Source organism: Lacerta agilis, chromosome 8 (genome assembly GCF_009819535.1).
Source record: "Lacerta agilis isolate rLacAgi1 chromosome 8, rLacAgi1.pri, whole genome shotgun sequence".
NCBI classification, from domain to species: domain Eukaryota; kingdom Metazoa; phylum Chordata; class Lepidosauria; order Squamata; family Lacertidae; genus Lacerta; species Lacerta agilis.
The window spans coordinates 67,358,574-67,383,911 of NC_046319.1; the positions used below are offsets into that span (position 1 = coordinate 67,358,574).

The 25,338-nt window shown below is 44.1% G+C and overlaps 3 protein-coding genes across 5 annotated transcripts in view; 2 read left to right on the forward strand and 1 right to left on the reverse strand.

Annotated features, from left to right (window-relative positions):
• Positions 1–6,753: 6,753 nt before the first annotated feature.
• On the forward strand, positions 6,754–10,713 carry LOC117051972 (trypsin-like; the record flags this gene model as incomplete). The annotated part of the gene is made up of 4 exons (XM_033158700.1): positions 6,754–6,971; positions 7,919–8,172; positions 9,236–9,372; positions 10,520–10,713. Coding segments are annotated over 4 exons (786 nt in total), but the record flags the coding sequence as incomplete, so codon positions are not given.
• A 2,574-nt stretch (positions 10,714–13,287) lies between these two features.
• Positions 13,288–18,225, reverse strand: CTU1 (cytosolic thiouridylase subunit 1). Its single transcript, XM_033158059.1, has 2 exons — positions 17,665–18,225; positions 13,288–13,973 (listed from the first exon to the last, which is right to left on the reverse strand). Exons 1-2 carry the CDS (start codon positions 18,164–18,166, stop codon positions 13,417–13,419), a joined length of 1,059 nt encoding a protein of 352 aa, XP_033013950.1. The 5' UTR covers positions 18,167–18,225; the 3' UTR covers positions 13,288–13,416.
• Positions 18,226–25,222: 6,997 nt separating this feature from the next.
• The window catches only part of LOC117051551 (zinc finger protein Rlf-like), a 52,928-nt gene continuing 52,812 nt past the window's right edge, over positions 25,223–25,338 (forward strand). Inside the window, exon 1 of one of the 3 annotated variants that reach the window (XM_033158060.1) lies at positions 25,223–25,311. The gene's annotated coding sequence lies outside the window, so the exon portion shown is untranslated. The remainder of the gene's footprint in view (positions 25,312–25,338) is intronic. The other 2 variants (XM_033158067.1, XM_033158065.1) reach the window with 2 other exon arrangements.

The window sequence follows — 25,338 nt, forward strand, 5'->3', positions numbered from 1 at the left end:
CCGCAGATTTTACAGTACTCTGGAAAGACTTGTTTATTCTCTCGTTATAGGATTAATATTGGTTTTCCCTACTAGTTAGAGATCTTTCTTTAAAAAAAGATTTTATTTGTCCTAGAAAATTGGAAATGTTTTACTTTTCAGTTAAAAAGCAACCTTTTAAATTTTGTTACATCACAGCATTCAGACCTTTCTGTTTTTCTACCTAGTTTTAACTATTTGTTAATTATTTGTAATTTTTGTTTCATACTGTTTTCTAACAGCTTCTGTTTATCCTTCACTATAAACATACATCATCTCATAATATTTGAGGACTTAGTTGATGGGCAGTTTAGAAATGGAGCAAATAAACAACAAATATCTTCACAAGATCTTGTGAGGGTTCGGCTCAGTTGAGACAATGACTTGACCAGAATCATTCTGAATTTCATGTTATTGCTGTCCCTTTAAAAGGAATTATATTAGGGCTCAATTCAAGCCTTTTAAGGGCAACTGTTAAGGAGGTGCACTTAAAATATACAGCACAACAACAAAAATTACAGTCTGGTGTAATTACTGATTACACAAATAATGAAGTATATGGTAAAACAGTACCTATAAGCACAGTGTGGCGTGTATTAAGTACATGTTTACTTTCCCCTTCCCCCCTCCCTATAAATTCCTATCAATTCTAACTTGCTGATACAAAATACTTTTCACTTTGATCATCAATCTATACAATAGGCATTAGAATACATCATTTCATATCTGTAATAACTTTGGTATATACACTTTGACACAACTATGTTGATATGTTCAGAAATGTTTATCCGAGTGTTTATTGTTTCATTTTTAATTTTATGTAATTGTTGCTCTTCTATTATTATTATTATTATTATTATTATTATTATTATTATTATTATTAATTGAATTTATATACCGCCCTATACCTGGAGGTCTCAGGGCGGTTCACATAAAAAGATCACAGTATATAAAATAAAAAAGCAATAACCCAATAATATCCACCACCACCCCCCCCAAAGAGCCACATTTTAAAAGGGTATGGGATGTTGATCAGGTCAACCAAAGGCCTGGTTAAAAAGGAAACTTTTTGCCTGGCACCTAAAGGTGTATAATGAAGGCGCCAGGCGAACTTCCCTGGGGAGAGCATTGCACAGATGGGAAGCCACTGCAGAGAAGGCCCGTTCTCGTGTTGCTAACCTCCAGACCTCTTGATAACGTCTCAATGCAACCTTGTTAAACAGTTTAAAGAGGAAAATGAATAAAAACTACACTACAAAAGAAAAACAAAAAGGGCAAATTTGGCAGGAATCAGGTTTGCATGACAGCACCAAATGAAATTTAACTGGGAATTGCAGGTGGGAAGAGTGCTATCGTGCTCAGTTTCTGCTTTTGAGCTTCCCATAGAAACCTGTATATGGAAACCTGTGAAAACACAGTGCTGGACTGGATGGGCTTATGTTATAACTGTGCAAGGTGATTTAACTATGGAATTCACAACCACAAGTAGTAGTGATGGCCACCAACATAGATGGCTTTAAAAGAGAATTACGGTAGGCTATGAGTGGCTGCTAGCTACAATGGATATGTTCTGGCTCGTCAGTCAGAGGCAGTATGAATACCAGTTGTTGAGATTCACAAGAAAGTGCTATTGGCCTGATCCAGCAGGTTTTTCTTATGTTCTTACGTTGCTGACTCCCACCTGCAAAACAACGTTCTGGAACTGCCATTTCTCACCTACAGCAAAGTGCCTACTCCATTCTTCAAAACTAGCGGGTGCTAGGGAAAGAACGCGTTGTATAAGTCCAAAGAAAAAGATGAAGTCTTAGGGCGGTGAACAGAGGGTCCAGTTCATTTTTCTGTCAATTATTTACTAAAGTTGTGGTAGGAGGAACAAAATTGTATATCCCCAGTCCTTACCACCTCATTATCATGGAGCAAATTCTAGGCACGGTGCTGCTTCTGGCTTCTACAGGTAAGAGAGTTGTTGCTGGCACAGGTACGGGTATCTGTGCTTATGGGCATTGGGCAATGAGCTAACCATTCATATGTCATTCCTATATGGGTGAAGCATAAGGTGTTTTGTTTTTACGTTGCAGTAAGTGCTGCTTGACTGATTGCCATGCAATGTTAATTTAACTTGGCAGGGCGTAATGACTTACTAATAAAATTATTTTATTTGAATGGGTTCCCATCCTTTCCAAAGTGATGTATGATCTTAAAAAAAAATGCACAACTTTCAATACATCTCTTGCAGAGGGTGAACAGTTGGCATCATCAAAAAGTCACAAATCTGTATAAAATGTGTGTGTGTCTGTTGTCTCTGGTGATTACTCGTAGCCGAGTAAGATTGTCTTCCATAAACACAGTTTTAACAATGATTCCGTAAGTGACTGTGGAGGCCAATTCTGGATCCACACGTCTTTCCACAGTGGGGACATTGGTTTCCAGATGGGAGTTGATCACGGTGTGGATTTGCCAAGTGTGCCTTCCTCTTAGCATATTTCTCCCTTGCATGCACACACACACACACTGATATATATATATATATATATATATATATATATATATATATATGTACCCCTTACTGTTAAGTCCAGTCGCGAACAACTCTGGGGTTGCAGCGCTCATCTCGCTTTACTGGCCGAGGGAGCCAGCGTTTGTCCACAGACAACTTCTGGGTCATGTGGCCAGCATGACTAAGCCACTTCTGGTGAACCAGAGGAAGCCAAACTACACTCATACCTTGGTACTCAAACGCCTTGGTTCCTAAACACCAAAAAACCAGAAGTAAGTGTTCCGGTTTTCGAATGTTTTTTAGAAGCAAAACGTCCAATGCAGCTGTTGGCTATTGTTTCTAGGGCGCCTGCACCAATCAGAAGCTGAACCTTGGTTTTCAAACATTTCGGAAGTCAAACGGAGTTTTGGAATGGATCAAGTTTGGTGCTTCCCCCCCCCCCTATTTATGTTGCATTTTTGTTTTTGAGGCTTTTTCGGTTAATTTGTTTTTGTGACTGTGTGGAATCCAGTTCAGCTACTGATTGATTGATTGATTGATTGATTGACTGATTGTGTGACTGCGGAAATGGATAAAAGCCCCCCATCCAAACAATGATTATCATCAGTGCAGGTAATGAAAAGAATAATTTTAATTTTTATCATCTACAATACTGTCTTATTTATTGTATAGTACAGTACATTGATTATTGCTTTCATTTTATTGATCAATGGTCTCGTTAGATAGTAAAATTCATGTTGAATTGCTGTTTTAGGGGTTGTTTTTAAAAGTCTGGAATGGATTAATCCAGGGGTCTGCAAGGTTTTCCGGCCATGCGCAGGATCATTCCCACAGAGATCGTCCATGGGCCGGACATGCACACCCCGATACCGGAAATTGTGTCTGCGCGTGTCCGCGACACCGGAAATCGCGTCTGTGCATGCCCAGACGCCGAAAACCGTGCCTGTGCAGAAGCAATTTCCGGCGTCTGGACATGTGCAGATGCGATTTCCGGCATCACGGACATGCGCATACGCGATTTCTGGCGTTTGCGCATATGCCATTTCCGGCACCACTCGGCGGGTCCCCCGTGCGCTGGCTTAGCGGTCTTCGTGGGCCAGAGGTTGCCGACCTGTGGATTAATCTGTTCTGCATTACTTTCTATGGGAAAGCACGCCTTGGTTTTGGAATGCTTTGGTTTTGGAACAGACTTCCAGAACAGATTAAGTTTGAGAACCAAGGTACCATTGTACAGCAGAATGGAAACAAGGCTGATTCTCAGGAACAAAGGAAGCCTGTGAAGGTATAAACTTATCTCCAATGAAAAGCACTGCATTTAAAGTTTTATAAGGTCTGCCTGTGAAGGCTGAATGACAATGATGTCTGTTTCATGTGGGCAGGTCATCCCTTGGTGCTACAGTCACCAGGGGACGAAATGCATTTGTAAACTCGCTCAGATGGATTCAAGCTCCTTCTTTGGTGAGCCTTCAAAGGGAAGATGTTCCAGAACTGGAGACTTGCCTCTCTACAAATCCTTGCAAGGATGCAGACTTTCAGTTACCAAGTTAGGGATCAGGAAAGGATGGAAGCAGACAGGAAGAAAGTAAGCCATTGGGATCTGCTGCTTGGAGTGGAGCTCTAGGACAAGGGAGACCTGGCCTCAAATCTCTGCTTACCATGAAGCTCACCAGATGGTCCCAAGCCACTCATTCTAACTCACCTACCAGAGTTGTTGTAAAGTTGCTGCCCCAAGGAAGAAGAAGAAGAAGAGTTTGGATTTGATATCCCACTTTTCACTACTCAGAGGAGTCTCAAAGCGGCTAACATTCTCCTTTCCCTTCCTCCCCCGCAACAAACACTCTGAGAGGTGAGTGGGGCTGAGAGACTCCAAAGAAGTGTGACTAGCCCAAGGTCACCCAGCAGCTGCATGTGGAGGAGCGGAGACGCGAACCCGGTTCCCCAGATTACAAGCCTACTGCTCTTAACCACTACACCACACTGGCTCTCAGCACCTTGGAGGAAGAGTGAACTAAACATATGTTAAATACACTTGAAATAAGAAGCCGGTTCAGAAGCTGGAGGTCCAAGGGAATGTATTCTAATAGCAGCCAACGCCTTGGGATCCGTCTCAGAACATCCCTGAAAAGGTCTGTTTATGTTAGTTGTTCAGTCGTTCAGTTGTGTCCGACTCTTTGTGACCCCATGGACCACAGCACGCCAGGCACGCCTATCTTTCACTGCCTCCCGCAGTTTGGCCAAACTCATGCCAGTCGCTTCGAGAACACTGTCCAACCATCGCATCCTCTGTCGTCCCCTTCTCCTTGTGCCCTCCATCTTTCCCAACATCAGGGTCTTTTCTAGGAAGTCTTCTCTTCTCATGAGGTGGCCAAAGATCTTCACGGATCACTGCCTTGTTGTGGCGAAGGGGCTTGAATAACTCAGGGAAGCTATGAGCTATACTATGCAGGGCCACGCAAGATGGACAGGTCATAGTGGAAAGTTTAGACTAAATGTGATCCACCTGGAGGAGGAACCGGCAAGCCACTCCAGTATCCCTGTCAAGAAAACTCCATGGACAAAGACAACAGGCATATACAGTGGTACCCCGTGTTACGCATGCGATCCGCTCCAGATCACGCTACGTAACACGGGCATGCTTAAAAACGAATGCCCCCCCCAAAACCCGGACGTTTGCGCGTTTTTGCGCTTCTGCGCATGCGCAAAGTGCGCAGAACGCTTCTGCGCATTGTGCGCCCTCCAAGGGACTTCTGGGTCACGGAGGTCCGTAAATCAAACATACGCAACATGGAGCGTACGCAACTCGAGGTATGACTAAACGTTTATGTTAGACCATGGTACAAAAAGTCACTGTCGGAATCATGTATTATATGCTTACCACTTTATGATTACACTTTTATAAAAAGTGTATAAAAAGTCAGATAAAAGTGTATAAAAGGTCAGATAATATGACCTTGGAGAGTTGTGATGGGTGTGTATGTATGTGCATGTGTGGCTGAAAATTTGTTTTTTGTTTTTTGTCTTGTTTTTATGGGATGGCATTCAATTTCGTTGCACTTGTACAATGTTGTACTTGTACAATAACAATAAAGAAATCTTATCTTATCTCATGAAGTAGATTAAAGCAAATAGAAGCTTTTGCCATGATAAATTTGTAAGTCTTTAGGTTTGTGAATCACAAGACTCTAAATTTGTGAGTCACAAGACTCTTTATTGTTTTTGCTACATTGGATAGGTAATAGAGCCTAGTAATAATAATTCTTGTGTTTCAAATATATATCTTCATGCAATGTACAAAATATAATAAAAACAACTAAAGAAATGTAAAGAAAACACAAAAATAACAGGATGATTACCAATCAAGGAGGAATGGCACTTTAAGTTGTTGGAATATGCGGAGCTGGCAGATCTGATCAGTAAGATAAGAGAACAAGAAGATCAAGGATACAAAAAGGACTGGAAAATGTTTGTAATTTTAAAAATCTATATAAACTCATGAACAGATTAGTAGGACTTGAATAAATTCAGCAGTATAAGAGGAAGTAGGAGATAATTAGTAAGAAGAGTAGAACATGGTAACTTAGAATACATGGAAAAGAAGGAAAATAATGGATACCAGAGAAGGACAGGAAGAGAAGTCCTTAAGTGTTTTGTGTGGTGTCGCTGGTTTGTTGTGGTTTTGTTTTCAGTTTTTCTTCATTTATTTTCTACTTATTCTTTTTGAACTGTATGTGAAAACACAAATAAAAATTACTTTAAAACCAAACAAACCAGGATATGGGTTTTAAAATCCTATGTTGAACAATAAAACAGTTATGTTAGCCTAAAGTAACTACGTATCTGCTTGACCCTGATCAGAACATTTTACAAGGGACTTTAAGAGGAAGGAAGAAATGAGCAAGCCAGTAGGACTGAAAAATCACTATCTGAACAGAAGCATACACGTAGGGTTCTACTTTTAGTTTCAGTCAAGCCTGGCAAATGCAAGAGACTTTAATGTACCTTGCACACAGCACGTTCATGTAGATGTTGTAGCCTGAGTGAAAGCACAGCATGTTGAGGAACCTTTAAGATTTCCAAGCTTTGAATAACTTACTGTTCTTGTGTACAGGACGTTCACACCCACACTTGTGCCTTCATCTTATTCCAGTAATCATTATTATCTGAAGGATCCCGTCAGCATGGGGGGTGGGTACTTCACCTTCATTTCTGGAAAACAGCTTCCCATCTCATGAAACACACTCTTATTAGAAGCCTCCCGTGTCAGCAAATGTGTGATATATGATGGTATTTGTGTCACAGTGTCAGCACAGACCGGCGAGCGTATTATCGGCGGATCCCAATGTTGGCCGCACTCTCAGCCCTGGCAAGTCTTCGTATTCGACAATCAGCTCTCTCGGTGTGGTGGAGCCTTGATCAATGAGCACTGGGTGCTTACAGCTGGACACTGTCTAGGAAGGCAAGTTTGTGGGGTCATAGGGAGGAAGCGGTGGGTGAGAGGGAGGGTAATCTCTCCAGAGTAGGGGAGTGGGCAGCGCTGTGGTCTAAACTACTGAGCCTCTTGGGCTTGCCAATTGGAAAGTCGCTGGTTTAAATCTGTGCAACGGTAGTGAGCTCCCGTTGCTCTGTCCCAGCTCCTGCCAACCTAGCAGTTCAAAAGCACACCAGTGCAAGTAGATAAATAGGTACCGCTGTGGCGGGAAGGTAAATGGCGTTTCCATGTGCTCTGGCACTCATCACAGTGTCCCGTTGCACCAGTTTAGTCCTGCTAGCCACATGATCCGGAAAGCTGTCCGTGCACAGCCGGCTCCCTCGGCCTGAAAAGTGAGATGAGCGCCGCAACCCTAGTCACCTTTGACTGGACTTAACTGTCCCAGGGGTCCTTTACCTTTACCTCTTTTTTACCTTTAATCTCTCCAGACATTTACAAAACAATCTAGAATGGGTTGCTTTTCTTCTTCATCGTTTTTGAATTGCCTGAGATTCTGCTGCTGCACTGGGTGAAGAAGTCTCTGCCCAGAGACCGTCAGCCAGCAGGGAGCTGGTCCCCAGCAGCCATTTCTTACATTTTGAATTCTTTACAAGTTTATACTGAATTGTATTGATCATTTGTTTAATTTGTTTTTGCCTTCGTTATATGTTTTGGATGTGATTATACCGACTGAAATGTTCTACTCATTTTCAGTACCATAGCTATTATTGAGACTTGCTTTGAGCTCAGCATTGTTGCTGGAAAAGCGGGATATAAGAATTATTAAATCAAAATCAAATCGGGGCCACAAACCCTGTCCTAGTCAAGCAAAGAACGGAGGCCAAGAGTAGCATGGAAATGGTTTGGTATAAGAAGGGCTGTGCCATACAATAGTTCTGAACACTTCTGTGTCTTTGCCATTGTCTCCCTTGCAGAAATCTCATGGTTCATCTTGGGGAGCATGATTTGCGTAAGCAAGATGCTGGGGAACAGGCTTCCAGAGCAGTCAGGGTCATCCGCCACCCTAAGTTTGATCCCCTAACCCTGAAAAACGATGTCATGCTTCTGAAGCTATCCCCCCCTGCAGTCCTGGGAGATACCATTAAGACCATCCCTTTGGCTAAGGAATGCGCACCCATTGGGACAAAGTGTGTGGTGTCTGGCTGGGGCACTACTACTTTCCCCAGAGGTAAGAGGGTCAAGGTACAATGACCACTTTGGGGATAAGCTGCAAGAAGTTTAGCTTGCAACGTCCATCAGCAAGCAAGGGTTTCACAAGACCTCCTGCAAACCAAGGCTAGATGGAGGTGCTTGAGGGGCCTGGTGAAGTTCCTACAAAGGAAAGCATGAAATAAGCCGATGTAAATGATGTAAGCTTTTGCAGACTACCTTAACCAAAACCAAAAACACCTGCAGTTTCACAACTCTGAGCAAACTACTAAAAGGGGGGGGGGGCGCATAACCTTGAGAAACAAAAAGACAGTAACAATTAACTGCACCTCTATTCAAAATCCAGTTAAAACGATCTAGTTTAACTAATTCAGCAAAATGGATGAACCTGATTCAGCATTTCGAAGTCTGATAAGTCATTTACACTCCAATGCCCCCTTGCCTCTTAGCAAGGTAACCCCACCGCCTCCCAGTACTGCCCACTTTGGGAACCACTAGACTAGGTGATCTATGAGCCTAAGTATAAGGGCAGCTGCCTTTGTTCATACTGCGTTTTCAGGTGTGGGATGGGGAATTACATCTACTAGCCAGTCGAGGTGAATGAAAGTAGTGGACTCTCCTTCCTTGGAGGCTTTTAAGCAGAGTTTGGATGGTCATCTGTCATGGATGCTTAAGCTGAGATTCTTGCATTGCAGGGTGTTGGAGAAGATGGCCCCCAGGGTCTCTTCCAACTCTACAGTTCTATGATCCTATGAGTGGGGCATCTCATTCTGCTCCAAGCAAGCCCTCACCTACCTCTCAACTTACTGGGGGTGGCCTCGGCTGTTGGCTTCCTCCTCTGAGTCACAGTGTTGCCCCTTGCAGAACTCAGTAGGGAGGAATATGGGGGCAAAGCAAGGATTAGGAGCCTCTGCCTCTACAGTACCTACTATTGGTCTTCCTGCCTTCCACCTTATGGTTGCAATGGGCACCAACCACCACAGCTTCTAGCATTTGTGAGGAAGGAACCTGAAGCTAAAATAGTTAAGTAGCAAGTCCCAAACAGCCGGTGTCACACACTGACCCTAGCATTCATCTTGCAGTAAATTATGCCTATGTCCTGCAATGTTTGGACACAGAGATCCTGTCAAAAGACATATGCAAGTCTAGGTACGGAGACTCCGTTACAGACGACAAGATTTGCTCAGGAATAATGGAAGGAGGCAAAGACTCGTGCCAGGTGAGCAACAAACACTCGGTGACTATGGATCAGAGGCACAGTGCATTGTAGCACAATCCAACTTTCCTGTGATTTAGCCTGCAATCTGAACTACGCCATTCATATATAACTTATACACCACATAAAATAACAAAAAATTGCAACAATAAAGGCACAAGCAAAAAGTCAGCGCATAGTATCAGGATGCAAGAATCCTGTAAAACATCATTCATGTCTACTCAGAAGTCAGCCCTATTTAATTTAGTGCAGCATATTCCCAGGTAAATGGGGTTAGGATTGTAGTCCAACTCTGTTCAGTGGAACTTCTGAGTAGGGATGGAATAGAATCAGAGAATCATTTGATTCAGTTCACTTCTAAATATGAACCTGCCTAATAAACACGTTATGAAACAATATGAAACACACCAGTCCTCTGATATTTGCACTTCTTTGAGTTTTGCAATGCAGTTCTCCAGCTATGGAATATGTACAAAAATGCATATGCTAGGATAAAGCGTGTGTAATGATGCATGTATTAGGGAAAATAACATGCACAAATGCATTATTTTAGGGGGAATTGCTTTGCAAAAATACTAAGCAAAATCCCATATAAAAATGTGTGTAATAGAAGTTTGCTTTGTTGCCACCATTGTTGGGAGTAAGAACTCCTTGCCAATCTGCTTCAGATCATCCAGAGATCTACCAGCAGAGCCCAGTCTAACTTCTGCCTACTCCTTGTCTAAATCTTCCTAATTTCAAAAAGGGGGGAGGGGAGGAAGTGAGCAGAAACAGAAGGGTATTAAGATATTGGTGGGGCATGGGCGGGGTGGGGGGGAGATACTGAACTACCCAAGGAAGCAAGTGATAAGCAAGAAGAGCCATAAACCTACAGAGAACCATACCTGCTTCAATATGAAACCCCCTGTTTCTGTACCTTTTAGATTCAATGTTCATCTAGAGCAGGGATGTGGAATCTACGGGTATAGCCCTCCAGATTTTGCTAGATGAAAGCTCTCATCATCCCTGATCACTGGCCATGCTGCCTGGGGCTGATGAGAGTTGGAGAATCTCCGGAGGACCACAGATCCCAGCCCCTGAACTAGAAAAGTCTCACCACACCAAAGAGTTCCCCTGCTCTCTGACCCCTTTGCTCTTGTTGAATTTCCAGGGAGATTCTGGGAGCCCCATGATTTGCAACGGGGTCCTTCACGGTTTGGTGTCATGGGGAGCTGTGCAGTGTGCGTCCAAGAAAAGCCCTTCTATTTCCACGGAGATCTGCAAATTTCGGAAGTGGATCGAGGAAACCATGGCTGAAAGTGATACAAAAGCGCCAGTCCAGGGCTGATATCCCTCAATAAAAAGCCTGGCACAAATGCATTATTGCTTCTCAGTACCATTTTTCTCATGAAGAGCGCAGAAATGAGAGCATTTCCAACAGTTGCAACCTATACCCCAGCTCTCCTCTGGGATAGCTCAGTTAGTAGAGCGTGAGACTCTTAATCAAGAGTCAAAAAATTCATGCATTGCAAGGGTTGGTCTAGATGACCCATGTGGTCCCTTCCAACTTCACAGTTATATGAAAAGTTGATAGCAGTTGCCAATCAGCAATAACGTACAAAGAGCCTGCTGGATCAGGCCAATTGGCTCATCTAGTGCAGCATCCTGTTCTCACACTAGCCAACTAGATTCCTGTGGGAAGCCCAAATGCAGAACCTGATTGCAACGGCACAATTCTCCCCACTTGCGATTTCCAATGGCTGGCATTCAAAAGCACACTGCTTCCAACCGTGGAGGTGGAACGTGGCTGACACGCCAAGGCTGTTTGTAAACCTTCCGTGTGCGCGACGACCACTTATTGAATAAGCTGCGAGCGGTTTAGCTTGTTCGGCAACAAGCAAGGATTTCACAAGATCTCCTTTGGACCAGCCAAAGTCTATCAGATTACAATTCCCAGAGTGGTTTAACAATTAACCCCTCTTCCCAGGGAACTCTTTTAACAGTTGCAGCTCTAGGGGAATAGGGGTTTCTTAACGACTCCCAGCAACCTTAACAAAGGATGCTTTGGGGGAAAGCCATGATTGTTTCCAGTGGAATGATAGTTATTTAAATGTGCATTGCCAATGATGCCTAAGAGGTTTGTTAATATAATCAGCTGATCTGAGAAGACACGTTCATCGTGGCCTAATCTTGCAAAACTTCATTCTTATTAACATTAATTCTTCTTTTTAAATATTAATTTTTATTAGTTTTCAATTGCAATCCAATAATAGCCTCATTATAACAATACCAATTTATAATACAATTATTAATACCAATAGTTCAAATACCGAATTATATAATTTAGATAAGGTAGCCCCCCAGGTGCTAGAATTGATGGCTTGATTATTTCTGCGTTCCAAAATCTTAATAATTTCCATTACATTCCAGTCATCATCATAATAATCCCTTATACAACAACTGCAATATTAATAACTTCTATTTGTGCTGACACATTAAATAATTTTTAAAACTAGAAGGGAGGAACTCAAACTATATCCTTGTTCTATGGCAATTATCCTGTCCGTGGTTTTTCTTCCTGTCCTTGTAAGATGTTATTTCTTCCTTTCCCTGGTTGTTATTAACATTAATTCTTAATAACATTTGTAACTCTTTAATATGGCATCATTTATTATGAGTTGACAAAAAAGGTATTTTACCAGAACACCTCTTATTTGCTTAAATTTGAAGAATTTGAAGAACTGGGGTGTGTCCAATTCTGCTTAAATACATTCTGAGCCAATGTGCATGAAAAAGGCTGCAGAACTTATCAAATGACAAAAAACTAACAAGTGTCTAAATTGAAGGACCCCTTTGAGCTTAAGATCCCAGACCAAAATGGCCCTCCTGGTCCTCTCTCTGATTGGCCCTGCTTGGATAACCATCTGTTGGAATGGTATCACTCTGGATTTCCTACCTGGAGCAGAAGGATGGGCTACAGGCCCACTTCAATTCTGTGACTCAGAATACTCTCTTGGGTGTGGGTATATTCAGTTTTCTGCGCAATTTCTCCCCACCTATCTCTCTACTGGTCAGGAGCTGTTGGGGCTACAACCAAGAAATCAGTCCTATGCACAGCTGCCTAGTTTGATGAACCAACCAGGATTACAGCTTGGCACATTGCTGGCCTAAGCAGTACTGCCAGGAGAAGGAATCTGGTCCTCCAGACATCATTGGACTCCAACTCCCATGAGCCCCAGGGAGCATAAATCAGGAATGATGGGATGTCAGAGTCCAGCAGTGTCTCAAATTTCCAGGCCTCCTACCCCTGCTGTTCAAAGGGGAAAGTTGTGGCCAGAAGGCAGACCCTGGCAAACCAATGGCCTGTTTCAATTTGGTCTACAAGTAGCTGCTCATTATTGCCACCTTTTCACCAAGAATTACAAAATAGGTGCATCTTGGTCTTAATCAGGAAAGCCAGAGTATACAGACAGAATCAACACAGAGATCGGTTACTCCGTTAACAGTTAAAGAAACATGAGCAAGCACGATTTTTTTTGGTAAATTTTGTTTATTTGTTTATACCCTGCCCTTCAGCAAAAAATATAATAATAATAATAATAATAATAATAATAATAATGTCCCTGCTGTTAGACCAGTAGGAAATCCAACAGGTCGATCAGAAGGCTCCAGTAGATTGCTGTCGGTCGTGGGCTCCTTTTCGTTGGCATCAGAGCATCTGGCCCCTCCCCCTCGCCCCATCCTCCATTTTTGCATGATTGTTGGAACGGAAGATGGAGTTTTCACTTGACAGATTGTTTTCTCAGCGATCTTTTGGTGAGCAGCTTTCCCCCTTTACTCAGTTTTGTCATTTTCCTCCCTAAAAAAAACTCAACAACCCCAAAAAACGGGGTAGATCACTGCCAGTTTTTAATTCTGTGAGTAGATAACAGCCTCTTGGGAGTTGGACGCCCCTGATATAAAATATAATTTGATTTTAAATAAAACCCTCCAGTTGTTGTTGAGACAACTGCTGCAGCCAGAATGGCTAACTGTCAGCGATGATGGGAAACATGGGTAGGGACAAGCTCAGAAGTCTATGGCCCTTGGGCCTCGCTTCGCCTGCCGAGGGCCTTCCTCTTCCCGTAAGCTGGCTTCTGGCTTCTCCCCGCCCAGCAAAGCTTTCTGCAGCCGGCTGGGCTTGCCGATGCCCAGCCGAGGGAGACCACGATTGAGCCCTTCCAGCAGCACGCAAGCTTTGCAGAGGGGCTGGCTGGAGAGGTAGCCGCACCGCTGGCAGGTGCCCTGCGTGGGCATGCGGACATCTTCGCGCACCGCCAGCCGCTCGCCCGAGTGCACCAGGTCAGCCACTGTGCTGGGCCGCGTGGCTTCGAGGTCTTTGAGCAGGCCGCGGGTGTGTCCACGGTAGGCATTGGGGGAATACACGCACTCGGTGCTGAAGTAGTCCAAGCCTTGGAAGTAAGCGTACAGCACGATCTCCTTCTCGTAGGCGTGCTTCAGCGGCTTGCAGCGCGGAAGCTGCCCCTCGCTTCCCGTCAGTATGTCCGCACAGCGCTGGAGGCGCCCAATGTCCCCCCGCAGGAAATTCATCAGCACCGTCTCAGCGATGTCATCTGCGTTATGACCTAAAGAATGAATCAGACAGCGATTGGACGAGTCAATGGGACACGCACCCTTCCTGGCTATCCTTGGTATAGGCGGAACGAAGATCAAGATCTGCCGGTCGATTTCTAAGTAATTAGCAGCAGATTCACAAACGGATATGGATTTCCAATTATTTAACTATAAAGGTAAAGGTTCTTCTTCTTTATTGCACTTAGACCCCACCTTTTTATCCAAGGAGTTCAAAGTGCTGGACATGGTTCTCCCCGCTCCTCATTTATTCCCCACAACAACCCTGGAAGGTAGGACAGAATGAGAAGTATCTTGGGTTGGCGAGGATTTGAACCCTTGTTTCCCAGGTTCTAGTCCAGCACTCCAAGCGCTATATTGCACTAGTTCTATTATATTCCCCCCCCCCCAAAAAAAAATAGGGAGGGAGCTTAGGGAAAAACCAGGAGTGGATTTCCCCCCTCTTCTTTATTTTTCTTTTCTTTAAAAGCATCTCAATAACCCAACAACAATAACAATTCAACAATATAAAAATAATTGTAAGTTACAATCTATCCTTAATATTTATAAGCACCAATTAGGAATTCTAGATGGAAGCATACTGCGTTGGTGGTTCTCTGTGGTTGCCTTTCTTGTTAGCATAATCGAGTGAAATGTTTTTTTCTTAATTAAATGCCCTCAGGAGCCCCCAGATACTTAATTCTAAGTGGAGTCGGGGTGCAGGCCTGCAGTGGAAATGGGCATAGTGTTTGGATATGCTACTTTACATGTACAGATCAATTGTGTGTATGCGCTTATCTGGCCTCCTGGCACAAGCATCACTACAGTTTACAGAGAGGGAGAAGCATGAATTGCTTGGCAGGTCAGCACTGTGCTGATGCACCTGCAGAGCCAACCTGGTGCATCTCCACAGTGCTGAACGCTCCATCACCTCACTGTTTCCGTTTCCAGTAACCTGCAGCAACAGTGGTGCCAGGAAACCAGGTAAATGCCACCCCACCTCCCTGTACAGGTGGCCGTTGGGCAAATTAAGCTGGTGGGTTGTACTGTGCTTTGCAATGAGCCCAGCCTCCCTGCAAGCAAAATTTCAATGAAAAAGAATCAGGGAGGGAAGGGTCAGTGATCTAGGGAGACCACCTTCTAACACCACCTGCATATGTCTGCGCCCCTGAGCTACTCTTTTCTGAACCAGGCACTGGTTGATGGACCTCAGGATTTGAGTACCGGTAAATTAAAAAGCACAAAGTAGATCCTGCCATCCTGAAGTCTGCCTATAGCTCCAGAGTCAACTAGATAGGGCAGACAAGGGGCCGTGCCTTCAGCAATGCCTGATGGGTCTGGAATAAGACCTACCACTCGGAAGGGCAGTTACAGCTCCTGAAAAGCAAGCAGGAAGAAGCTGGTCATCAGCCTTCTGCCTCACTGAGGCTAACTTTGGTTGTTTTTTGCTCCCTGGAGGTTTCCTTCAGCCGCCTTGACTGTCCCAATTTATTTCCCAGCATGCCCATCAGTTAGGGAGACCCAGCCAGATGAGTGGGGTGCAAATAAATTATTATTATTATTATTATTATTATTCCCCTAATCAAAGACCACGAACTGCGGCCAAGCACCCCTTTTGCTTTGTGCTGGCTGTGGGCTTCCAGCAAGCACTTGGTTGGTCAGCGTGAGAACAGGATGCTGGACTAGAAGGGCCTTTGGTCTGATCTACTAGATCTTACGCAGAACAGCATGCAAAGCAAAGTCCTTCCTTGCCCCAAAAATCACATTGGGCTTAGAAGCAGGGGTGGGGAGGGTTGCACTGTCTCACTACTGTGTTTCTCCTAAAATAAGACACTGTCTTATATATTTTTTCGCTCAAGAAAACACAGTATGGCTTATTTTCAGGGGATGTCTTATTTTAACTGTGTCGCATTGGTACGCTGCATAGCCATGCCTCTCCAGGCTGTTTTAATGGGAGGTACCACGTCACTATGGCTTATTTTCGGGGTATGGCTTATTTTTGGGGAACAGCTTATATTTCGCAAATGCATAGAAATCCTGCTATGGCTTATTTTATGGCTATGTCTTATTTTAGGAGAAACAGGGTATGCAAAGAGAGTAGGGAAGACAAAGTGGGGTGGACATTTCTCAAGGGAGAAATGAAAAGCAAATGGGTAGCTGTGTTGCTTATAGATAATATTTAATATATTATATATTTAATGTGTGTTTGCGTGTACAGATATGGCACAAGGGAACAGTTGTAGCAGCAGCAATCTCTAAATAGGGCAATTGTGGGAAACATGTGACCCTCCAAACTCCAGCTCCCATCAGGCTCTGCCGGTATGGAATACACAGAGATGACGAAACTTAACAGAAGGTGAAGAGATCAAGATGAGATAGACTCTTTGTAATAGAATGGGGAAAATTTATTGAATATATGAAAATAAATTGCAAACAATTAAAAATGTTAGCAGGACTGATATAAACATGAGCAGTAAGAAATCTAAGGGAATTAAAAAGGATAAAATGGCAAAACGGATAAATTAAGATATTTAGTAAGAATTTGATAGAAAAATAAGAAACCGCAGAAGGGGAGGTAGGGAAGTTGCAGAAAATATTATTGGATTTGTGTGGATTTATATTTATTGTTGAATCTAGTAAAATGGAAGAATGGAAAATAAAATACTAGAAAGGGGGGAAAGAATCTATTATTATTATTATTATTATTATTATTATTATTATTATTATTATTATTATACTATTTGCAACTGGTTTTGGGACCCTTTTCTCAAATATCTAAAGGGCTTCTCACAAGGAGGATGGGCCAAGCTTGTTTTCTCATGCCCTGGATGGTAGAACCCGTACCAATGAATTCTAGTTACAAGAAAGGAGATTTTGACTAAACATCAGGAAGAACTGTCTGATGTTAAGAGCTGTCCTGACAATGGAATGGACTTTGTTGGAAGGTGGTGAACTCTCCTTCCTTGGAGGTTTTTAAGCAGAGGCTTAATCTTTCATGGATGCTTTAGTGGAGATTTCTGCATTGCAGGGAGCTGGACCAGATGACCCCAAAGGTCTTTTTCAACTCTACAATTCTATGATTTTTTTTAAAAGAAAAGTATTGGAAGAATGAGAGATTTAAAAAGCACAGCACAGGAAAGCACAGGAAACTATAGGGAGAAAATAGGAGGCTAAATAACGTTAATTTCTATGGTCAGGATTGTACTGAGTTGGCTACAAACCAAACCTACATTCTTTCTTTCTTTCTTTCTTTCTTTCTTTCTTTCGACCAAGTAATAATAATAAATAATAAGAATAAACATGTGCACCCCATCACTGAGACTATTCCACTGTAACTATCCAACCTCTCAAAATTTCAACACTTCTTGCGATGGTTTGACGCAGTATAAATTCTACAAACACCCTCTAGATCTCTATGACTGTTGAGTCTCTAACTTGAAACGGGGCAGTAAAAGGGCTCCCAATAAATCGTTACGTATTCCCGAGTTAGAGACTGTGGCCCCACAAGAGCTTCGTTGTTGCCGTGCCCTCTGCAGTTGCTCAGAAGCTCTTTAGACGCAGATGGGTAAGCCGTGGCCCTTCGGGTACTGTTGGGCGACAGATCCCATCACACTAGACGGCTGACCACGCCGATGGACGTCGGGAGCCCAACCGCACCCGGAGCGCCCCAACCCGGCCGCCCCCGCCCCACCCCCGTCCCCGCACCTGTGGCGATCTTGTCAGCCCCGAGCAAGGCGGCGCCTCGGTCCAGCGCCTGCCGCCGGAAGACCCCGCAGAAGGTGCAGTTGTTCTTTAGGCCGACGTGGCGGACGATGCGGTCCATGCTCCAGCCGTAGAGCTCCTGGTAGGAGACCACGTGCAGCGGCAGCCCCAGGCGGCCCTGGTTGCGGCGCACGGCGGCTAGCGAGTCGTCCCGGTAACCGGCGATGCCCTCGTCCACGGAGAGCAGCAGCAGGCGCAGGCCGTAGCCGTGGCGCTCGTTCAGCAGCCGCAGCACGTGCGCCAGCACCGTGGAGTCCTTGCCCCCCGACGCCCCGATGGCCACCGTCTCGCCCGGCTGGAAGAGCCGCGCCGCCACCACGGTGCCGTGCACCTCCGCCTCGAAGGCCGCCACGAAGCACTCCCGGCACAGCGCCTGGCCCGTCTTGGGGCGACGGAGTGCGGCGCGCCGGGACCCGCAACTCGAGCAGAGCACGGGCGCCGGCATCCCGGGCCAGCGAGGAGGGCCTCGTCCGCTTCCTGGTTGGGGGGGGCGGGGGACAGCGGCTCGGACGCTGCCTTGCAAACCCCTCCGGTGGCCTTAGGCGAGGAAAGCGTGCGTCTGAAACTACAACTCCCAGCATGCACCGCTACAGACCGGCTGTCGGGATCTGAGCCCTGCCTTCCTCTACGGTTCTCCCAGTGCGATCTACGCTGTTCAGAGCCTTAGAGGAAGCCTTTGCTAGCCCGTGCGAGCTAGAAGCATCCCGCTTGGCGCAGCCGGCAGTGGCCGCTCCTGGACGGAGGAGGTTACAATGTGAAATTGCAACCCGTTCAATGAACCCAAGTTAGCCCACCATAAATAAATAAATCAATCCCAAACCCACAGTTGGGCATAGGGTTGCCACCTGTCCTGTATAATACTGGGTTGTGCAACATTTCAATGCAAAATGCTATGTCCTGTATTGATAACAGCTTTGGACTGTATTTCAGGTCTCTCTCGCTCTCTCTGCCTCTGCCAAGTTAGGGATCCTCTCCAAATGCATGTGTTTGAAAAGGAATGTGAAAGGTCATGTACACAGTATTTAAGCTCTGGGTAGCCAAGCACAGAAAGATACTGTACAAATTCGTGTGTGAGAGACAAATTCCAAAGGGGCCATCCTGTTAGGCTGCAATAGATTGCAATAGATTGTTTTGAAGTCACTGAAACGATTGAATTTGTTAAATTGTATGAAAATCAATTAGAAGTATTTGGAAAAAAAGAAGTCACTTCAGCACAAGATGAGGGAGAAATTGTCACTAACTGTCTTTCCCTGCCCTGTAAGGTAAAGGTAAAGGGATCCCTGAACTTTAGGTCCAGTCCGCAGACAGCTTCCAGGTCATGTGACCAACATTACTAAGCTGCTTCTGGTGAACCAGAGCAACACACGGAAATGCCATTTACCTTTACATTTTATACGATTCTCTTATTCTACACAGAAATTAAATCCAGACCTGCCAACGGATTTATATTTTTGCAATATTCTTTTTAATTAACTTTGTATACATCCCACACTCTACTTAATTTTTCATCAGTTACATCTCGGAACCTCGGAATCTCGGGATTTGAACTGCCAACCTTCTGAACGGCGCCACCCGTGTCCCATTTTCCCTGCCCTGTATTTTGCCAGAACAAAGGTGGCAACCCTAGTTGGGCAATACTTTTATTAGGCTAACCTTTCTATATGGCATTTCGTCTATTTATTTGTCTATCTGTCTATTTATCTATTTGTCTGTTTGTCTGTCTATCTATCTCTCTAGATGGGTTTGGCTCAGGCAAATTGTTATGTATTGAAGTTCTCACCCTAGGCCACTAGGGGTGTTGTGTATATAGTAGTTTCACTCTGCCTAACGTCGCTGCAGTTCTCACTCAGGTCCGCACATGCAAATGAAGGATTGAGAGGACCGCTCACGGATTGGGTAGCTAGAGAGAGAGTTGCTACTGTTGCATGTTGCTGAGTACTATATAAGCAGTCTGGCTCAGCCCTTCAGTTCAGTTCTGTTACAGCCTGAGAATAAATAGAGCTGCTTGGAGAGTCACTGTGTTGTCTGCTATGTCCACCCACTATTTAATACAAATAACCATGAGTAAAGACCATCCCACCTTGACAATATGCACAGTCTTATAGTTTGATTTCTCTATGCTTTACCTTCTTACCAGTGAGGTCATGAGGATCCAGAAATTTCCTTGATTTGCTCACCAGGAAGCTAGGTTGGTAAAAAGGTCACCATATGCAGGATTTTTGCATCTAAAAGTTCCTTCATGGAGCTATGGAAACAGGCTTCAAAAGAAATCCAACCAGAAATTCTTGTTGTTGTTGTTCAGTCGTTCAGTCGTGTCCGACTCTTCGTGACCCCATGGACCAGAGCACGCCAGGCACGCCTATCATTCACTGCCTCCCGCAGTTTGGCCAAACTCATGTTAGTAGCTTCGAGAACACTGTCCAACCATCTCATCCTCTGTCGTCCCCTTCTCCTCGTTCCCTCCATCTTTCCCAACATCAGGGTCTTTTCCAGGGAGTCTTCTCTTCTCATGAGGTGGCCAAAGTACTGGAGCCTCAGCCTCAGGATCTGTCCTTCCAGTGAGCACTCAGGGCCGATTTCCTTGAGAATGGATAGGTTTGATCTTCTTGCAGTCCATGGGACTCTCAAGAGTCTCCTCCAGCACCATAATTCAAAAGCATCAATTCTTCGGCGATCAGCCTTCTTGACGGTCCAGCTCTCACTTCCGTACATTACTACTGGGAAAACCATAGCTTTAACTATACGGACCTTTGTTGGCAAGGTGATGTCTTTGCTTTTTAAGATGCTGTCTAGGTTTGTCATTGCTTTTCTCCCAAGAAGCAGGCGTCTTCTAATTTCGTGACTGCTGTCACCATCTGCAGTGATCATGGAACCCAAGAAAGTGAAATCTCTCACTGCCTCCATTTCTTCCCCTTCTATTTGCCAGGAGGTGATGGGACCAGTGGCCATGATCTTAGTTTTTTTGATGTTGAGCTTCAGACCATATTTTGCGCTTTCCTCTTTCACCCTCATTAAAAGGTTCTTCAATTCCTCCTCACTTTCTGCCATCAAGGTTGTATCATCAGCATATCTGAGGTTGTTGATATTTTTTCCGGCAATCTTAATTCCGGTTTGGGATTCATCCAGCCCAGCCTTTCGCATGATGAATTCTGCATATAAGTTAAATAAGCAGGGAGACAATATACAGCCTTGTCGTACCAGAAATTCTATAGAAATGTAAATGCAGATCAGATAGAACCATAGAATCAGGAAGTCAGTCCTTCTGATAGACAAAGCTATTCAGGAGGACCATCCTTCAGGATGAGTGATCCTTGTTTGTTTGTGTGGCTCTTATCAGAAACATCTGTATTACATCACTGTGGTCTTCTCTCTAGAAACTACCAGTATGCATAGGCACACCTACCTGGATTTCATTCTTTCGTTTTGACCCCTTCTCATTGGCCAGCATGCCAACTTGTCTAGATACACGTTTTGGAACCCCTGCAAACCTAGTTAAGGTTTTAGCATTGTTCATCTCTCCTTGAGCTACCCCTACAAGACTCTCTGGAGGCAGTCTCTATTCTCTGGCCCTCCAAGCAATCTTTCTGCTAACTCTAGGAACTTTTAAACTTGCCTCTGGACTTCTTAGGCTTGGGGAAGGGTCTATGCCTGTGATCCTGTTTTACTAATAAAGATGTAAAATCACTTTGGGCATCACCAAGCCTTATGAATAATGGCTTATGGAGTTAGGTATTTTTATAGTTTTTGTTGTTGGGGAGGGGAGGCTCTCCTAAATTCCTGGAATCAGTATAGGGTTAGAATTTAATCAAGCCCTCTGAATCCTCAATCCAGTAGCCTTTTCAGCCTGATAATGGCCACTAAGTATGAGTTGTTAATTGATCAAAGGAAAGGTGATGAGCCATTAAGAAATCTGTGTCAGATGCAAATGACATTGAGCTCCCAGTTCTCCTCATTTTTCATACTTAACTTCTATCTTATCCTCCACACAAACTGCCAACTTATTTTATCCCTCCTTCTTCTTTTACCTCCTATTATCTCATTTCTTTATATTCCCAGTTTCTTATTTTTAATATATTAACCTTTATCTTTCTAATTTTCCTTGTCACCTCCTCTGGCCTGTTCAGATCAGATGGAGTCCTCCCCTGACTGTCAGCAGCCTTTACTCACCATTCAGGAAGATGGCATTTTTAACACTATGAGGAGCCCAGGAGCGAATTGGTCACAGGATCTCCTGGCAATGCCATCCCTTTTCAACCAAATAAATAAATAAATAAATAAAAGTAAATACACATATAATGCTTTAAAAAAACAACACCCCACTTAGATCTCAATATTTTAAGGTCAGTACAACAATTCACATTCATGTGTGTCCACTTCAGACCATCAGCATATGGGGCTCCTCTTCATGTTCCACCAATAAATATAAACTTTATAATCTTTTTTATTTTCTACTAAGCGTTAACAACAGTAACAATGCAGAGCTACATTTGAATCCCCTCTGACTGAAGGAAACTGAGGAATTTCCTGCACCAGGTTTGAGAACAGGTCAAAAGGGAGGTTGTGAACAGGAGTGTAATGTAGATTGAAAGGGTGCAGCAACGGGGCTGAGGGTTCTCTTCACCTGCGCTGCTCATGTCCAGCCCAACACTCCATCCCATTTCTAAACTGGCGGGATCTTCAGTACTGGATCGGGCCACAAAAGCTCCCATCAGAGACCTCCGCTTGTTTATTTATTGTTTATCACTTCGGTTTGCTTTTAACATGTTAACTTCTTATGATTTTACTCTCTGGCTAAATAAATGAATGCTTTTATATTGTAAACCGCTGTGGTACATCTTTATGATGCGGCGGTGTGTGTGTGTGTGTGTGTGTGTGTGTGTACAAAAACATATGTGTGTGTGTGTGTGTGTGTGTGTGTGTGTGTATAAAATATATATAATAAAGATTATATATTTTATATTATATAATAATATATAATAAAGAAGGGCAGTCCCAAAGAATGCTCCAAGTACCACACAATTGCACTCATTTCACACGCTAGCAAGGTTATGCTTAAAATTCTACAAGGCAGGCTTAAGCAATATGTGGACTGAGAACTCCCAGAAGTGCAGGCTAGATTTCGAAGGGGCAGAGGAACCAGAGACCAAATTGCAAAAATGTGCTGGATTATGGAGAAAGCTAGAGAGTTCCAGAAAAACATCTACTTCTGCTTCATTGACTATGCAAAAGCTTTTGACTGTGTCGACCAGAGCAAACTATGGCAAGTTCTTAAAGAATTGGGAGTGCCTGATCACCTCATCCGTCTCCTGAGAAATCTCGTATGTGGGACAAGAAGCTACAGTTAGAACTGGATATGGAATAACTGATTGGTTCAAAATTGGGAAAGGAGTACGACAAGGCTGTATATTGTCTCCCTGCTTATTTAACTTATATGCAGAATTCATCATGCGAAAGGCTGGACTGGATGAATCCCAAACCGGAATTAAGATTGCCAGAAAAAATATCAACATCCTCAGATATGCTGATGACACAACCTGGATGGCAGAAAGTGAGGAGGAATTAAATAACCTTGAGGGTGAAAGAGGAGAGCACAAAATATGGTCTGAAGCTCAACATAAAAAAAAAAAAACAAGATCCTGGCCACTGGTCCCATCACCTCCTGGCAAATAGAAGGGGAAGAAATGGAGGCAGTGAGATATTTTACTTTCTTGGGTTCCATGATCACTGCAAATGGTGACAGCAATCACGAAATTAGAAGACGCCTGCTTCTTGGGAGAAAAGCAATGACAAACCTAGACAACATCTTAAAAAGCAGAGACATCACCTTGCCGACAAAGGTCTGTATAGTTAAAGCTATGGTTTTCCCAGTAGTAATGTATGGAAGTGAGAGCTGGACTGTAAAGAAAGCTGATCACCAAAGAATTGATGCTTTTGAATTCTGGTGCTGGAGGAGACTCCTGAGAGTCCCATGGACTGCAAGAAGATCAAACTTATCCATTCTTAAGGAAATCAGGCCTGAGTGCTCACTGGAAGGACAGATCCTGAAGCTGAGGCTCCAATACTTTGGCCATCTCATGAGAAGAGAAGACTCCCTGGAAAAGACCCCGATGTTGAGAAAGATGGAGGGCACAAGGAGAAAGGGACGACAGGACAAGATGGTTGGACAGTGTTCTCAAAGCTACAAACATGAGTCTGACCAAACTGCGGGAGGCAGTGGAAGACAGGAGTGCCTGGCGTGCTCTGGTCCATGGGGTCACGAAGAGTCGGATACGACTAAACAACAACAACAACAACACACACACATCAGTGATGGCCAAACTTGGCCCTCCAGCTGTTTTGGGACTACAATTCCCACCATCCCTAGCTAACAGGACCAGTGGTCAGGAATGATGGGAACTGTAGTCCCAAAACAGCTGGAGGGCCAAGTTTGGCCACCACTGATATATACAGGGGTATAAAGTTACAGGTAGGTAGCCGTGTTGGTCTGCCATAGTTGAAACAAAATTAAAAAAAAAATCCTTCCAGTAGTGTTGCATTGGGCAAAAGGCCCTTCTTCTGAGCTACGCCAATAAAACTCAGAGACTAGAGGAGCTAGGAGTCCATTTTGTTTTCTTTATTGCAAAGCAATAAGGGTTACAGTCGAATCATTTCCGCAAGCCTGCAACCCTGCCCAAAGGTCTGGGCAGGGGTATTTATAACATTTCAGACAAAGCATTTCAAATTAACCAATCATATTTCATTACATCATTTCAGTTTAGTACGCATGTACACTACCTAATCTAATACGCATGCGCAATAAGCATTTCTAATTGAACCTTGGTTCTCACCGATCTGTTACATCTTCGTTAGTTTGCGTGCATGGGAATCTGTGTTAGGCCTTTGTTCTATGTATCATCTTATGTTCTAGCTTATGAATGTGATTGACTGTATTTGCTGTCCTTCTTTCCCAGTAGGGAAGGTCTCTTGCAAAGAATCATCAGTTTCCTTAAAGCAACAGGTTACCATAGCATTTCTATAATAGCATTTTATTGGGGTTCACATTATCATATTCATTGTGGCCCCTTTGGGCCACTAATACAGTAGCACCTTAAAGACCAACTAAGTTTGTTATTGGTATGAGCTTTCGTGTGCATGCACGAAAGGTCATACCAATATACTGTACATATATATCAATCCCTTTCCATGGATGCGCTCTGAAGCGTGGGATGCTGATGTGACAGACTGCCTCCCTCTCTTCCCCGCTCCCCTCTTCATTACTTTATTCCCCCCGCTTCTCGGCTTCGGTTCTAGCCCCGGTCTCCTTTCCCCCCGCTGGCCGTTGGGGACGTCACGAGAGCCCCAGCTCCGGTTGGCTGGCGTCTTTCCTATTCCTTTTTATGTATCGGTTGTGGAAGGAGAATGCAAATACGCACGCGCATATTCGGTTTTTTGTTTTTTTTTTAAAGCCGACCCGCCCCCGGCCGGCGCGCGATTGTCTCAGCTGTTAACAGGGGGACTCGGAGCGCTGCTTTCTCTTCCTCCTCCTCCCTTCCTATCGCGCCTCTGCCTCTCTCTCCCTCGGCAGGCAGCCCAACAGACCGACCAGGAACGGTGAGTGTTTGACTGACTGGCAGACAA

What these genes read in the sequence shown, in the direction of transcription:
- CTU1 (XM_033158059.1), bottom strand. Translation starts at nt 18,166, where the DNA reads ATGCCGGCGCCCGTGCTCTGCTCGAGTTGCGGGTCCCGGCGCGCCGCA. An exon ending in GGCTGACAAGATCGCCACAG is followed by an intron (nt 13,974 to 17,664) that starts GTGCGGGGACGG and finishes TTCATTCTTTAG; the next exon opens with GTCATAACGCAGATGACATC.